This window comes from Eleutherodactylus coqui, chromosome 12 (assembly GCF_035609145.1).
Source record: "Eleutherodactylus coqui strain aEleCoq1 chromosome 12, aEleCoq1.hap1, whole genome shotgun sequence".
In the NCBI taxonomy this organism is placed as follows: domain Eukaryota; kingdom Metazoa; phylum Chordata; class Amphibia; order Anura; family Eleutherodactylidae; genus Eleutherodactylus; species Eleutherodactylus coqui.
The window spans coordinates 123,390,907-123,407,867 of record NC_089848.1 but is presented as its reverse complement, the minus strand read 5'-3'; the positions used below and the strand labels follow the sequence as shown (position 1 = coordinate 123,407,867).

General features: G+C 46.1%; 1 protein-coding gene across 1 annotated transcript in view; it reads right to left on the bottom strand.

The window, feature by feature from the left end:
• LOC136587226 (macrophage mannose receptor 1-like) overlaps positions 1-16,961 on the bottom strand; it is a 353,431-nt gene that overhangs the window by 198,013 nt on the left and 138,457 nt on the right. Inside the window, exons 13-14 of the mRNA XM_066585783.1 lie at positions 7,611-7,735; positions 6,085-6,175 (exon numbers count right to left, since the gene is read on the bottom strand). Coding sequence (XP_066441880.1) covers positions 6,085-6,175; positions 7,611-7,735 — 216 coding nt within the window. The remainder of the gene's footprint in view (positions 1-6,084; positions 6,176-7,610; positions 7,736-16,961) is intronic.

Genomic DNA, 16,961 nt, shown 5'->3' with positions numbered 1-16,961 from the left:
CTCCACATGTTGGCCAGGCTCTATGAGCAGCATAGAGCTATAGTGGAATACCAACTCCAACATGGGCGGCGTAGTGGAAGTCAGCCTCCTCAATTCTTTACAGAAGAGTGGGCCTGGTTGGCAGACATCTGCCAGGTCCTTGAAAACTTTGAGGAGTCTACCCAGATGGTGAGCGGCGATGCTGCAATCATTAGCATCACCATTCCTCTGCTATGAAGTTCCCTGCAAAGCATAAAGGCAGATGCTTTGCGCTCGGAAACGGAGGCGGGGGAAGACAGTATGTCGCTGGATAGTCAGAGCACCCTGATTTCTATATCTCAGCGCGTTGAGGAGGAGGAGGGGGAGCAGCATGAGGAAGAGGGGGAAGAGACAGCTTGGCCACTGCTGAGGGTACCCTTGCTGCTTGCCTGTCATCCTTTCAGCGTATAAGGCCTGAGGAGGAGGAGGAGGAGGAGGATCCTGAAAGTGATCTTCCTAGTGAGGACAGCCATGTGTTGCGTACAGGTACCCTGGCACACATGGCGGACTTCCTGTTAGGATGCCTTTCTCGTGACCCTCGCGTTACACGCATTCTGGCCACTATGGATTACTGGGTGTACACACTGCTCGACCCATGGGAGAACCTTTCCACTCTCATACCCGAAGAGGAAAGGGGTTCGAGAGTGATGCTATACCACAGGACCCTGGCGGACAAACTGATGGTAAAATTCCCATCCAACAGCACTAGTGGCAGAAGGCGCAGTTCCGAGGGCCAGGTAGCAGGGGAGGCGCGGAGATCAGGCAGCATGTACAGCGCAGGTGGGGGAACACTCTCCAAGGCCTTTGCCAGCTTTATGGCTCCCCAGCAAGACTGTGTCACCGCTCCCCAGTCAAGGCTGAGTCGGCGGGAGCAGTATAAAAGGATGGTGAGGGAGTACGTAGCCGATCGCACGACCGTCCTCCGTGAAGCCTCTGCCCCCTACAACTACTGGGTGTCGAAGCTGGACACGTGGCCTCAACTCGCGCTGTATGCCCTGGAGGTGCTTGCTTGTCCTGCGGCTAGCGTCTTGTCAGAGAGGGTGTTTAGTGCGGCTGGGGGAATCATCACGGATAAGCGTACCCGCCTGTCAACCGACAGTGCCGACAGGCTTACACTCATCAAGATGAACAAAGCCTGGATTTCCCCAGACTTCTCTTTTCCACCAGCGGACAGCAGCGGTACCTAAACAATACGTAGGCTGCACCCGCGGATGGAAGCATCGTTCTCTATTACCATCAAAAACGGGGACCTTTTAGCTTCATCAATCTGTGTATTATATTCATCCTCCTCCTCCTGCTCCTCCTCCCGAAACATCACGTAATCATGCCGAACGGGCAATTTTTCTTAGGCCCACAAGGCTCAGTCATATTACTTTAGTAAACAATGTTTATACGTTTCAATTCTCATTAAAGCGTTGAAACTTGCACCTGAACCAATTTTTATTTTAACTGGGCTGCCTACAGGCCTAGTTACAAATTAAGCCACATTAGCCAAAGCGATTAATGGGTTTCAACTGCCCTCTTGGTTGGGCATGGGCAATTTTTCTGAGGTACATTAGTACTGTTGGTACACCAATTTTTTTGGGCCCTCACCTACAGTGTAATCCTACTAATTTTTATGGGCTTCGCCTGCACTCATGGTACAGCAAGGTGTGTGGGGTTGGCCTACACTTTTTGCTACATAAACATAAATGTAACTGGGGCCTTGTCTATACTGCAACTACTGAAATGTGAAAGAGACCGTTATCTCCCCAAACTGCTGCAACGGGAATGTTACTGTGGCCTCTCTTGACTGCTACTAATACTGAAATGGAACTAATACTGTGCTCCCCCTATAATGCTGCTAGTGATATGTTACTGGGGCCTGTACCTAATGCTACCGCTGAAATGTTACTAATTCTGGGCTCTACCTATACCGCTGCTAATGCTATGTCACTGAGGTGTGGAAACGGAGGCTTCCCAAAGACATGATGGTGGCGAGGCCATTTCCCACCAATGCGGTTACTGTTAAGGTGCATATAACCACGGACACGTGGAGAGAACACGTAGTGCCTCAAAAACATCCCCCTCCTCCTCCAACAATGAAAACATTCTTGGCAAATACCTTTGCATTGGTCCGTCTGGTGGCAGTCCAAGAATTTCACCTTTACCGACACAACAAGAGAGCCTCCCCACCATCCTCGCCGCCACGGTCCACTTAATCCTGGCCACAATCCGAAAACCAACTAAATAAAACCGCCACCACATTCCCACCAACGCGGTTACTGTTAAGGTACATATTACCAGTCTGACTGGGGCATGCACTGTGGGCCGAAGCACACCTATATTATATGTGACGTTAGCTCTGCTGAGCAGGGCACTGCAATGGGATACATTTATGTACCGCCAGTGGGTTCCAGGGAGCCACCCATGCTGTGGGTCCACAGGGACTTCACATTAGGGATTTGTACCTGCCAGTGTCTATGTATTAAAAACCCCGGTCAGACTGGGGCATGCAGTGTGGGCCAAAGACCACCTGCATTTAATCAGACGTTACCTCAGCTGTGATGGGCAATGCAATGGGATATATTTATGTACCGCCGGTGGCTTCCTGGGACCCACCCATGCTGTCGGTCCACACGGAGTTGTAACTGCATGTGTCCACTTCTTAAGAACCCCAGTGTGACTGGGGCATGCAGTGTGGGCCGAAGCCCACCTGCATTTCACCTGACGTTAGCTCTGCTGTCCAGGGCACTGCAATGGGATACATTTATGTACAGCTGGTGGGTTCCAGGGAGCCACCCATGCTGTGGGTGCACACGGAATTCCCGTTGCGGAGTTGTACCTGCCTGTGGCTATTTATAAAAAACCCCAGTCTGACTGGGGCATGCAGACACCTTGACAGAATGAATAGTGTGTGGCACATGGGTTCCCAATTGCTATGCCCACGTGTGCAGCTCCTGATGGAGGTGGCACAGGATTGGATTTCTCATTGCTTCTGTACAGCATTGTGGGCTATCGCCCCACCCCTTTTAAAGAGGGTCGCTGCCTGGCCATGCCAACCCTCTGCAGTGTGTGCCTGCGGTTCCTCCTCATGGCAGACGCACTTATAAATAGACATGAGGGTGGTGTGGCATGAGGCCAGCGTGTGGCATGAGGGCAGCTGAAGGCTGCGCAGGGACACTTTGGTGTGCGCTGTGGACACTGGGTCGTGCAGGGGGGGGGGGGTTGGGCAGCATGTAACCCAGGAGAAGTGGCAGCGGAGTGTCATGCAGGCAGTGATTGTGCTTTGTTGGAGGTAGTGTGGTGCTTAGCTAAGGTATGCCTTGCTAATGAGGGTTTTTCAGAAGTAAAAATTGTTTGGAGAGGGAGGGGGTACTCTTTCCGCTATTGTGGCTTAATAGTGGGACCTGGGAACTTGAGATGCAGCCCAACATGTAGCCCCTCGCCTGCCCTATCCGTTTCTGTGTCGTTCCCATCATTTTCCTGAGTTGCCCAGATTTTCACAAATGAAAACCTTAGCGAGCAACAGCGATATACAAAAATGCTCGGGTCGCCCATTGACTTCAATGGGGTTTGTTACTCGAAACGAACCCTCGAGCATCGCGAAAAGTTTGTCTCGAGTAACGAGCACTCGAGCATTTTGGTGCTCGCTCATCTCTAATCGGAACATCATAGGAGCTGTCCAGTGCTGATCACCCTGTGACGTGACAGCAGGCAATTTCCCCCTCTCACACACATATCGTGAGAAGTGGAGGGGGGCGTCCTATAGGATGATGGTGCTTTAGGATTGGCAGAGAGGGGTATTACCCCAGGAATAGGGAAGGGGGTGCCAATAATATATAAGCGCTGTCAGGATCTGACGTGTGGCACTGACCATAGGGAATGCAGCCAGGCATCACGACCGCTGCCGCTTGCTCTCTCTTCATCCTGATGATACAGCCAGAATGTAAAGCTGGCTATAGAAACGCGTCAATGTAGTTTAGATTAGTCAGTATACTACATATAGTTAGTTAGCTTAGCGCTAGCCGGCCACCCATTGCCATCTGTCGGGCGGCTACAACGGTGCCCACTCAGCTAGAATTACCATGGCTTATTAGCGCCATAGGAGTCAGATAGGAGTTTCCCTTAGCTACAAGATGTGCATATCTGACATTTTTTAAAGATTTTTCAGAACATTATATGGTACATGATATAGTACCATTGAAAAATACAACTCATCCGTCATACAGCTTCGTTGATGGATAAATTAAGGAGGTATGTTTTTTTTTTTTTTAAAGGGAGGGGGAAAAACTGAAAATGTGAGAAAAATAATAAACCTGACCATGTGTCAGTTAAAGCCTTTTCAATGCAGCTCTCCTTCATGTTAGAAGAAAGAAATATGTATGTGTCCTTTGACCCCAGCAAAGGCGATCACAAGCTCAACCCTGACTATATGTTCATATTTACAACCTTTCAGCTTTTATAACTGGTGTAGATACAGCGGCTAAGCTCTAGTATATCTCTAGATATTGCAGTTAACATATAATAGTCTGATGCTATTTTTACACAGCGATATTATAGTGATTACAGGGCTCTTTCACATGGGCGGCAGCGTTTTTATGTTCGCCCACCGACCCCTGAAAAATGCATGAACAGGTGCACAAAGCTAAGCTCTCACCCCCTCTCCACCCCTTGTCGGCAGCCAGATATGGGAGGGGGCAGAATGGGGCGGGAGCTTAGCAACTTGCTCCACCCAATCCCACCTTCCTCCCATTGCAAACAGCTGGCAAGTGGTGTAGAGGAGGAGAGAAGGGGAGGAAGTTTAGCAGTTTAGAGATAAACTCCCACCCACCTCCCTTCTCCGGCAGCTCTCATAGGTTCCCATGGGGTCTATGCATCTGCCGCAATATTCTGGCCAAAAAGATAGTTCCAGGACTATCTTTCCTGTCCGGCATATAGCGTATATCAGCCAACCGTGAAAATGGCAGCCGATATACACTTGTGTGACTAAAGCCTTATTGTGCAAAAGTGGAAAAAGCTAAAAAAATCATAATATTTTTGGTATCGTTGTAATTGTACCGACCCACGGGAAAAATCTCTTGCGTCATTCATGCTGTCTGATTAATAATGTAAAAAAACTAAAAAAACAATGGCAGAAGTGTTTTTTTCTCTCCCTGCTCTCAAAAAATAAGTTTTACAATACATTATATGCACCCAAAAACTGTGAAAATAAAAACTATAGCTCACAATGCAAAAAATAGGCCCTTATACGGCAGTATTGATGAAAGATAAAAAGTTATGGCTTTTAGAACGTGGAGATGAAAATCCCCCCCAAATTGTTGCATCCTTATGGCCAAAATAGGCCGCGTCCTTAAGGAGTTAAAATAATTTTCACTTTTTTTGTTTTAGTCCTCAATGGGGGACAACTGATAAGCCATAGCATTACATTATACCGCGATCTGACAGCCAATCTCCAATGGCTGATCTGCAATGACAGCCCTGGGGGATTTCAGAATGACTCAGGCTGCCATGGCAACCGCACAGCACCCCACAATATTATCATGGGGGCAGTTTAGGAAGCCCTAACATCGTTCACTGCATTTAAATGTCACGGTCAAATTGACCGCAGCATTTAAAGGGTTAACAGCCTTGTTAACAGCTGTTAACAGCCTTGGTCAGAGGCATTCCTTATCTGAGCTGTTGCAGGCGGGTGTCGGCTGTAAGAAACAGTCAGCATCCACATTGTATGGAGCGGGATCAACCCCCGATCCCACTACATACAAACCCTGAGCCTCCAGGATGTAAATGTACATTCTGTAGCTTTAAAGGGTTAAGCAAATCTTATATAAATGCTTTGGAAAAAACTCTGTATGAAATCCATGTGGAAACTGACATGCAGAGAGGATTCCAAATCTGCAGCATGACCATTTATGTGGTGGATATTGCAACAAAATCCACAAGGAAACAGCATGACTTGGTGCATTATGTTACTGCAGGGAGCGTCAGCAGATCTATGGCAGATGTTCTGCTGTGGCCCCGTCATGTGGATAGACCTGAAGGTGATTGTAACAAGTAATTGCTTTAACAAGACATGGCATTACTTACAGGGGAGCCATCTGACCACACGAACCCTTCATCCGTATTACTGCGTACTAGACCAATCCAAAAATACTTTAGGTCGTCGAAAGCATTGGCTCTGCAAAATAAAATAGGTGAATATCAGCAATGTAGAAGATACATTCTGTATGTGAACACCATGATAAATGGCTCTCAACTGCTATAATGTGTGGAGGGCTGAAGACACACAGATTCCATTGATACACTTCTCTCTGAACTCACTTTCATTCCCCTGCAGTGATCTTGTAAAACCCCAATGCTCTGTACTGTAACGTAATGGACTGTAATAGTCTCCCATTATCTTGTATGTATATTCGCTCTCTACAGCTTCTCCTCGGCGTTCCCCTTCCTCACACCGGGTCTCATGAAGCAAAACTATCTCAGAACCTTTGTTGCTGGGAGCAACCAATGAAAGTCTAGATTTTTTCTCAATTGCACGGGAGAAAAAGGAAACGTGGCCCCATGGCTGCTATAGGCAACATCTGAGCTGGGTTATAAGACTCCAGGCACTACAGAGTTTCACCCCCGGGTACATAAAGATTTAGCCAATATTAACTGGAAATTGAAGCATTATGGAAACTTAACTGCAGTGTTCTACAATGCTGATCAACAAGTCATCACGATGCGTCCGTCACGCCAACGATTCCTACATCTGTGCATGTGATTCTAAATGTTCTATAGAGCAGTGTCCCAACCTCCAGTCCTCAGGGATCCCCAACAGGTCATGTTTTCAGGATTTCCTCAGTATTACACAGGTGATGTAATTATTGTCGGTGCCTCAGACATTGCCACAGGTGGTCTTCCCATAGGATATCCTGAAAACATGACCTGTTAGTGGTCCTTGAGGACTGGAGTTGGGGACCCCTGCTATAGAGGAAGCAGGAGGTTTGTAGACACTGTATCCCCACACTAAAATGTTGCAGATCTGCAGAGTATAATGCATGTGGCTGTGGGTTTCAAAATCCTATTTGTGGCAGAAAAAGTTTCACACGGACACACGAGCATGAGGCCGATTAACAAATCTTCAATGTGCTAATCATGTTGCAGAAATGCTGTGGAATTTCACCAACAAATGACTGTGGCTCCACCCCTTCCCCCTACGGTCTATAGATGCATTCGCCAGTCCTCAGATGGGTTTCCACAGCCTGCACAGATGGTGGTCATTTGCTGAATTCCTAGACGACCCCTTTAAGTCGCTGCTGACTGTGGGCTTATGGGTCTGCAGGGCGGTCCTGCGCAATGACTGATGGCTTTCTCAGTTTGAGTGTGCATGCATGGAAAGCTGCCAATCATTGAGCAGGACGCCCACCGGACTCCGAAGATCACAATAAACAGGAGATTCAATCACTAATTATAAGTTTTACTGAATTTAATATAAAACTACCTATCAGTCTGCTGTATGACACGTCGCCCGCAGACGGGACCACATGTGGCATCTGACAAGTTCATTCCAACTAACGTAATTTACAATATTTATAGCATAAAATGATATTTTTAGCAAGATCACTGCTTACATCATTATTATTAAATTTAACTCCTCATCATTGTTGGTGATTTCGACTAAGTCGCCTCCTACAGCTCTGCAAAAGTCTCTTGCATCTAGCCAGGTCTTTTTAGCATAATTTTCTGTCGAGTAAATCTGTTGGAAAAACAAATAAAACTTGTAAAAATGTTTTTATAAATCCTTTAAAAATTACCATATTTTTCGCTCTATAAGACGCACTGGATTATAAGACGCTCGCAGGTTTCAGCGGAGAAGAATAGGAAATAAATATTTTGAACACATCCAGGGACTTTAGGTGACAGTGCAGGGGATGGCACAGGGCGACGGAGGGCCACTATAAGGCCTTTCCATTCTCTTCTCCATCAGGAGCAGCTGATCATGCATTTTATTAAATAAATGGAGAGCTTTCCACACCTTGTGTCACTTCCTACATTCTCTAACCTGGAGTGCTGCGCTGCTTCTTCTGACAGATGTTATCCTCTTCTCTTATCATGGTACAGCAGAAGGAAACTGGTTGGTGGATGCGGGGGAGCAGCAGCAGTTCCCACCAGCGATCACTACCAATCAATGGTATGCATGGGCGGCAGTGCAGAGGAGAAAGAGCTGCTCTCCTCCCCTGCTATGGAGTGGAACAGGCCGCTGCTTTCACACGGGGACGGAAATTCTGCAGCATTTCCAGTACAAGCCATGTGGAGGGATTTCAAAAATCTCCTTTACATGCTGCAGAAAATTTCCACAAGAAATCCAACATTCTTTTTAAATGCAGAGCATTCTAAATCCAGAGCATGTCTAATTATTCTGCGGATTAATGCTGCAGGTCTCAATCCTTGAAATATAAAAATTAAAATCTGCTACAAAAACACTTCCGGTTCCTGTGCCAAGCTGTAGAGACACACAGTTGAGCAGCTCTGGTAACCTGCTATCCCTACACCAACAAACAAGCACATACAGCCTGCCTGCAAGTGGCTGTGGACAGTGGAGGAGACAGGCAGTAAAACTGCCTCCAGAGGAGCTGCTCTCACTGAAGCCGGTGGACACAAATCAAGGAAAGGGGAGGTGGCGGGACCGACTGACTGGGCTACCACGTGGAGAGGTGAGAGGACTCCAGCCAGCAGCCAGAGTGTGCTCACAGCCTGTCAGCAATTACAGATGCAATAAACCGGCATCTGAGCTGAAGAAGTGACTTATAATTCATTAATTGCACTCAGGAGCCCTGGCATAGAGCTGAGCAAGGGGAGTAATTTATTCACTGCACTCAGGGGGCGTGTCAGCACTGAGCAGATATCTTACTCCCCCCTACTCTGAGACAGAAGTGAACACCGGTGGATTAACTATTACATCCCCACTGCCCCAGAGAGAGACTTTGCTACAGTTCATCTCCCCATTAGTGGAGATAAAATGCTCTGGTGACCAAAGTGAAAAGCACACTGTAACAGCAAATTCTCACTTCTATTATATAGACTGCTCCTTCTCCCACTCTGCTTCAGCTTCAGCCTCAGAGGAGCAGACTAAGTTGTTAACAGGAGTTTGACCAGCCAGGAGGAGTTACAGAGGGCCGTGCCACAATTGCCCAAACAAAACCTTTAAGAGAAACACAGTGAACTTACCCAGAAAAACACACAGAATCCTCCCCAAAACACTAACAATACTCCCTTAACTAATATCTAATACTACTCTGACAGGAGGACCTACTAAGGATTCAGATTGAGAAAGTCAGCGTAACTCCATGCCAGGACACCCTACCACTATTATAGAAAATATAAAAATGCCCTTACCCTCCCAGAAGTAATATGTGGGGGAGCCTCATGGCCAACATGGAGGAAGCATTTTCTTAGCAACTTACCAGGCGGACCCCCCACCACCACCACCTCTATCAACTAGCAGCGGTGTAGGGCAAACAGAGAATCCCAGTTCAACAAATTATAAAGGATTTAACTTTCGCCACTCAAGATGGTCAAGATCAGTCCTAACAAAAATAGGGACATGGGTGCTACTAGCAAATCTGGAAATATAGACAACTTTATGAAAAAAACGCAGCCACTTCTCTCAGCACCCTCAGCACATCAGACGCCATCATCTGTGAAAAAGCTACGCTGATGACCTCCAACACCAGGGCAGACAAAACTAGTAGTGAGGGTGAAGACCCTGCAAGTAACAGAGAACTGCCCATCACTAGAGACTTCCTCACCAGAGCGCTGGAGCCTCTCCTGAGAGAAATACAGGACTTTAGACAGGAGATGAGACAGATAGGAGGGAGAGTGGAGCAGCTAGAAGCAACACAAGAGAAGCTGGTGACCTACACCACAGCCGCTACCTCATCTCTCACAACCTGTCAAGGCCATCTAAATCGAATTGTCGACTGGCTGGAGGATCAAGAGAATCGAGGGAGGAGAAACAACCTCCGAATTAAAGGTGTCCCTGAATCCATCCTACCGGAGTCCGTCACTGGGGCAATAAGGCAGCTCTTTATCACACTGCTAGGTGACAAGTACCTAGAGGAGATCATCATAGAAAGAGCACACAGGGCCCTGAGACCGAGACCCAGGCAAGATGAACCACCCAGAGATATAATCTGCAGGTTGCTTACTTCCAAAGTCAGAGATGACATCCTGAGAAGAAGCAGAACCTATGGAGAACTATTACTGGAAGGAGCCAAAGTCTCAATTTTCCAAGACCTGGCCAGAGTCACCCTCTCTAAAAGGAACGTGCTAAGACCCCTGACAGAAGTCCTCAGGAGCAAAAAGATACCATACAAATGGCTCTTCCCATTCGGTTTAGCATTTGCAACTGAAGGAAAAAGATTCCAAATCCGGAAAAACGCCGACCTTTCAGACATATATGAGGCTTTGGGAACAGAGGATTTGAGAATTCCAGATTGGGCTGTATCCAGGACATTGGAGACTTACCAACTATTATAACCCCCGCACAGTGGGAATTAGCTCGACCTCCAAGACCATCCAGATCTCGCAAGCGATCAGGCAAGCTTACCCCCAAGAGGATCAATATGGACAACCCATAGAAATCCACCAGACACTTTGCTGTTTGACTGCCGGCCACAAACACCAACATTGAGGTCGGCCCCAATCTTGATGACTACTACGTGATATGTCAAATTGCCCCTCACCGCCCAACAGGGCCTTTAAGGACTTACCCATTCCAGAACATAAGTGCCTAAGGGTAGATTTTGCAGCATATAAAACAATCCTCGACTTCCTCACACTCTGCTATGACCTGCTAATTGTAAAATCCGAGTTCATTTGAATTGAGGTTGACTCAATTGACAGAGAAGCTCTATTAGAGTCTCAACAATTGTGCTTGAACCTAACTAACAGGAGGACTGTGGATCTCCCTATTACACCCACAGGACACTACTTTTATAGTTGGTCTTAATTCCCCCCTCCTCTCCCCTACCCTTCCCCTCCTCCCCCTGCTCCCCCCTCTTCTCTCCTTACCTGTTTTTCCCCGCCTAGTAACAAATTATATAATATCAAAGTGTCCTTGTTACCTTTGTTTCCTCCTTCGGTGTGGACATGACTCTGCTGAAGGAAACTTGTATTGATTGCATAAATCTGTTTCTCATATTTTTTTTACTGTGTTATAGATTTTTGAAAATGTTACAAACGGTCTCCTTAAGAGGCCAAGTGGTTGCTGCCCATGCGTCAGGATCAGGTAAGAAGAAAATTCCTTATGGGTGTCAATATTGTGGCTAGTGGTTCTGCCCCCAGGCCCATTGCCCTGGTCTCATACAATGTTAAGGGACTGAATGAGCCCAGGAAAAGAGGTCAGATACTATCTCTATTAAAGAAATCTAATTATGATATACTCCTGCTCCAAGAGACACACTTTAAACTTAAGAATATACCAGACCTGAATAAACATCGTCAATATGACAAATGGTATCACAGTGCTCAGTCAGACTCGTCTGCAAAAGGTGTGAGCATTGCCCTACATAAGAACACTCCCTTTAAACATATAGTCACACAGTCAGACCCAGAGGGTAGGTTTCTACTCGTCAAAGGCACTATTGCAAATACATTGGTAACGATAGCCAACCTATATGCCCCTAACCAAGGACAAATCCAATGGCTGCTGCAAATACTGGAACGGCTGAACATGTTTGCGGAGGGGATAGTGATAGTGGGAGGAGACTTAAACCTAGCACTCAACCCTCTAATAGACACCTCAAATGGAAAGTCCTCTATTTCTTACAAAGCACTTAGTAAATTAAAAAGCTATTTAGCAGATCTCAGTCTTATAGATATTTGGAGAAGACACCACCCTGATGATAGAGACTATTCTTTCTACTCCCCTCTACATAAATCTTACCACAGGCTAGACTATTTTTTTTATCAATAGCAGGTTTCTCCCACAGACGAGTGACCCACAAATAGGCTCTATTACACTGTCGGCCCATGCACCAGTATCTTTCTCGCTTGAGATCAATAGTATCCCTCCACGCGCTTGGTCCTGGACACTAAATGAAACCTTACTAGACTCTTCACAGCACCAGGCCCAACTAAACAATGCCTTAAAAGATTTTTTTGAGAGAAATAATACACCAGGAATCTCGCCAGCTATTTTATGGGAGACCCATAAGGCCTTCATCAGAGGGGAGCTCATTGCTCTGGGAGCCAAATGCAAGAAACAGCAACAAGCTGAACTAAATTCTTTACTTGCGCAGATCAATACAATGGAAAGAATAAGTAAACTCTCGGGGGCGGCCGGTGTTCAAGAGGAGCTCAGAGAGCGGCGGAGGGAACTCAAAAATTTACTTAATAAACGTTCTGCGAAGCTGTACCAGAGGAGCTCTTTCAAATATTACATGCACGGAGACAGAGGCTCTAAAGTCATGTCTGCCCTGCTAAAAAAAACATAAAGAAAAAATGTTTATAGAGGCAATCAAATCCCCCAGCCAAGGAGTAGTCTCTAAAATAGATGAAATCACGGAAGAATTTGTAAAATTTTACAGCTCCCTGTACGACCTTCCAGGACATCCAGATGCAGAAGCTCTAACCTCCAGTTTCCTGGACTCGATTGAGCTCCCGTCGCTCACTGACGAGGATAAACACCTCCTGACCCAACCATTTACTAGAGATGAAATTTTGGAGGTGCTATCTTCCATAGACAGTGGGAAGGCACCTGGCCCTGATGGTTTGCCAACCAGCTACTATAAAAAATTCCGAGAGGTACTAGCTCCGAGATTCCTGACGTTGTGTAACTCCCTTCTGAATGGCGAACAATTTACAGAGCAAACTTTGATGGCCCATATCTCTCTCATTCCCAAAGAAGGCAAGGACAGCAAGGAATGTGGCAGCTATCACCCAATTTCCCTACTTAACGCTGATGTGAAGTGGCGGGCAAAGCTGCTAGCATATAGAATGCGACACCTCCTACCTAAAATAATAGGTCCAGAGCAAGTGGGTTTCATTAAGTCACGATAAGGCAAACACAATACCTCACTGTTGATTAACCTAATACACCACGCACAGTCCCATGGGCTTCCACTGACTCTGTTGGGTACCGATGCCGAAAAGGCATTTGACAGAGTCAGCTGGTCTTACATGGAGGCTACACTTACCAGATTCGGTTTCCCATCCCTCTTTATCCAAGCCATACTCACACTATACAAATTCCCCTCTGCGCAAATTAGAATTAATGGCACCCTCTCTCCCATTTTCCGTATTTTTAATGGAACAAGACAGGGATGCCCGCTCTCCCCCTCCCTATTTATCCTTTTTATGGAAACATTAATACAAAAAATAAGACAGACCAAGGAGATAAGAGGTTTAGAAGCAGGTGGCTATATGCATAAGACCGCAGCATTCGCCGATGACCTTTTACTAATAATCTCTAATCCAAAATTGGCCCTGCCCCAGATACTGGGAATATTCAACCAATTTGGTATTGCCTCAAATTTTAAAATAAACTATGCTAAATCTGAGATCCTGAACATTTCCGCCCTAAGTTCAGAGTTGGTGGACCTTCCAAAACTAGCCCCCTTTAAGTGGCCAGATAAATATTTAAAATATCTGGGCATTATGCTCCCAAGATCTTTGCAGGATCTGTACACTGCCAACTTCAAACCACTACTCATCAAGATCCGTGGCCAATTGGAGACAACCAAAATCCCCTTTGTATCATGGATGGGCAGAAAGAATTACCTGAAGACTTATGTAATGCCTAAAATATTGTATGTATTACAGACAATCCCCATGAACATCCCACAAGCCTTCTTTACTAAAAATCAAACAATGTTTTACACGTTTTCTATGGGAGAGAAGTAAACCACGACTGCCCCACAGATTACTGATTCAAAAACCCATACACGGTGGTATAGGCCTTCCGGACCTCTCGCTTTATTATAGGGCGGTACATCTGAACAGATGGCTACAGCTGGCTAGACTAAAAGATAACCCCTTACATATAGCACTAGAAAGAGACCTACTGGGACATCGACTCCTGGGGAGCCTCTGGTGCCCGACCAGCAAATCTCTCCAACAACAGAATATAAGCCCATTGACCAGAGGCACATTAAAAGTCTTTAATCAATACTTAACATCCCTGACACCAAGCAGAAGTATTTCAGCTCTGGCACCAATGAGTTTTCTACCATTCTACTTAAACTCTCAACAGTCATATCTGACTGATTGGAAATACTGGCTAGATATCACCACAGCTGTATACTTTGATGTTAGACCCAGGGAATCAGCAGAGGTAGCCAAACAGGCAAATTTCTTGCAGGCATTCTCCCTTAGGAGAATGGAAAATTCCTTCCAGGCTAGATTTGGCCCATTTAATGAACCATCTTGGCTCGAGACTTTCCTGCTGCTTCCCCCTCTACCTCTGGGTTTGACCTCAAAGATATATGCTGGTCTGCTACATCACACTCGCTCGAGTAAACCAAGTTTTGTTCTGGCGTGGGAAAGAGAACCGGAGACTACATTCACTGACAAGAACGTATCCCTAATTCTATCACATTCACATGGCTTTTCAAGATGTGTCAGAATACAAGAAAACTCGTACAAAACTTTAACAAGATGGTACCGTACTCCAGACTTCCTACACAGAATGAGACTGACCCCTTCAGATAAATGCTGGCGCTGTGACGCCCACACAGGAACACTTACACATATATGGGTAGACTGTCCTAAGATTGAGAATTTCTGGAAGAGTATTACAGAGCTTATAAAATCTATCACGGGCAAATCTGTTCCCCTTACAAAGGAGCTTATCCTTATCTGGGCACCTTCAGATTTCTTTTGCCCCAAACGTCATGATCTTATCACTCAGATGATAGTAGCAGCAAAACTAACTATACCAGCACACTGGAGGGATCAGGAACCTCCCACTATAGGGGAATGGATGGAGAGGCTTGACAAAATCTGCAGGATGGAGGAATTAGCTGCTTGGGAGAGCAGACAACATGCCAAATACCTGCAGGTCTGGTCACCCTGGCTGTCTTACCGGAAGAATAGATTCCTCCCGACTGACTCTCAGAGGAACACACCTCCTTAGTCTGAGAGAATTAGCAGAGGTAGCGCAGAGATAGTCCATCCTTCAGAATAAAAGGCCTACCTGAGATTCAAGGGTAATGGACCTGGAATTTAACTATAAGCATGACACCTACTCAGGGGGAACACTCGGCTTGCCGGGGTCTCTCACTGACTTGGACCAGAGAACTTTTGCCTTTTAAAATCTGGGTGCGAGGTTTTGCCTCCCACCCGGGTTACAGTAACTCCGGATGCAACGGTAGCAACCACACTATGTACATAGTTGTTGATAAACTATTGTTGATAATTTTTGATAAAAATATGCTGTTTTATCATTTCCATTCTTCCAAACGGATTGTAAGTTTGATAATTTGCTCAGCTGGAAGAAGATACTAACTATTTTGTTATAATTGTAAGTTCTATAGAAAATGTACTGAAGCTGGCAAAAGCTCTTACTTCTTACTGTTTTATTAATTGACACTTTTTTATGCCATAATTGTTACAGAGGAAATAATGTAACCATTTTCTCCCACTTTCCCTTTCCCCAGTTACAAATAAAGATTTGTTAAAAAAAAATAAAAATCTGCTACAAAAACTGCAGCCCGATCTGCACAATGCAGACACGGACTTGTTCACTGCAGTTTTCCAGCTTATCTGCTGCAGCCTTTCTGTTGTGGAAAGCTTGCAGCTATGGGGATTGGCACATGTGCTTGTGATGGTTTCTATGTGTTCAAACACAGCATCTTTTATTATTGTAGTGACGTATGGAGAATTGGCATAGGCATGCTATTGTGTCTTGAATATCAGACATGACTATTATATCTTGTATGGTTTATGTGCAATATCGCATGTGCATACAGCTGTCAGTGACACCAGGTGCGCCATCTTTGGTATTCGAAGCAAGTATCATGTTTATGCATCTATTATGCAGCCTTGAGTCGGCGTAGTGACTAATGTTTGTATGCTGAGCTGGAGCATGGTCCACATTTACTAAAGCTTTTACAGCAGTTTTTAACTGTTTTTATATTGTGACCAATGACTTTATTATTAGAGATGAGCGAGCACCAAAATGCTCGGGTGCTTGTCACTCGGGACGAAAATTTCGCGATGCTCGAGGGTTCGTTTCGAGTAATGAACCCCATTGAAGTCAATGGGCGACTCGAGCATTCTTGTATTCTTGCCGATGCTCGCTAAGGTTTCCATTTGTGAAAATCTGGGCAATTCAAGAAAGTTATGGGAACGACACAGCAACGGATAGGGCAGGCGAGGGGCTACATGTTGGGCTGCATCTCAAGTTCCCAGGTCCCACTATTAAGCCACAATAGCGGCAAGAGTGGGCCCCCCCCCCCCCAACAATTTTTACTTCTGAAAAGCCCTCATTAGCAATGCATACCTTAGCTAGGCACCACACTACCTCCAACAAAGCACAATCACTGCCTGCATGACACTCCGCTGCCACGTCTCCTGGGTTACATGATGCCCAACCCCCCCCCCCCCTCACGACCCAGTGTCCACAGCGCACACCAAAGTGTCCGTGCGCAGCCTTCAGCTGCCTTCATGCCACACCACCCTCATGTCTATTTATAAGTGCGTCTGCCATGAGGAGGAACCACAGGCACACACTGCAGAGGGTTGGCACGGCTAGGCAGCGACCCTCTTTAAAAGGGGCGGGGCGATAGCCCACAATGCTGTACAGAAGCAATGAGAAATCCAATCCTGTGCCACCTCCATCAGGAGCTGCACACGTGGGCATAGCAATGGGGAACCTATGTGCCACACACTATTCATTCTGTCAAGGTGTCTGCATGCCCCAGTTAGACCGGGGTTTTTTATAAATAGTCACAGGCAGGTACAACTCCGCAATGGGAATT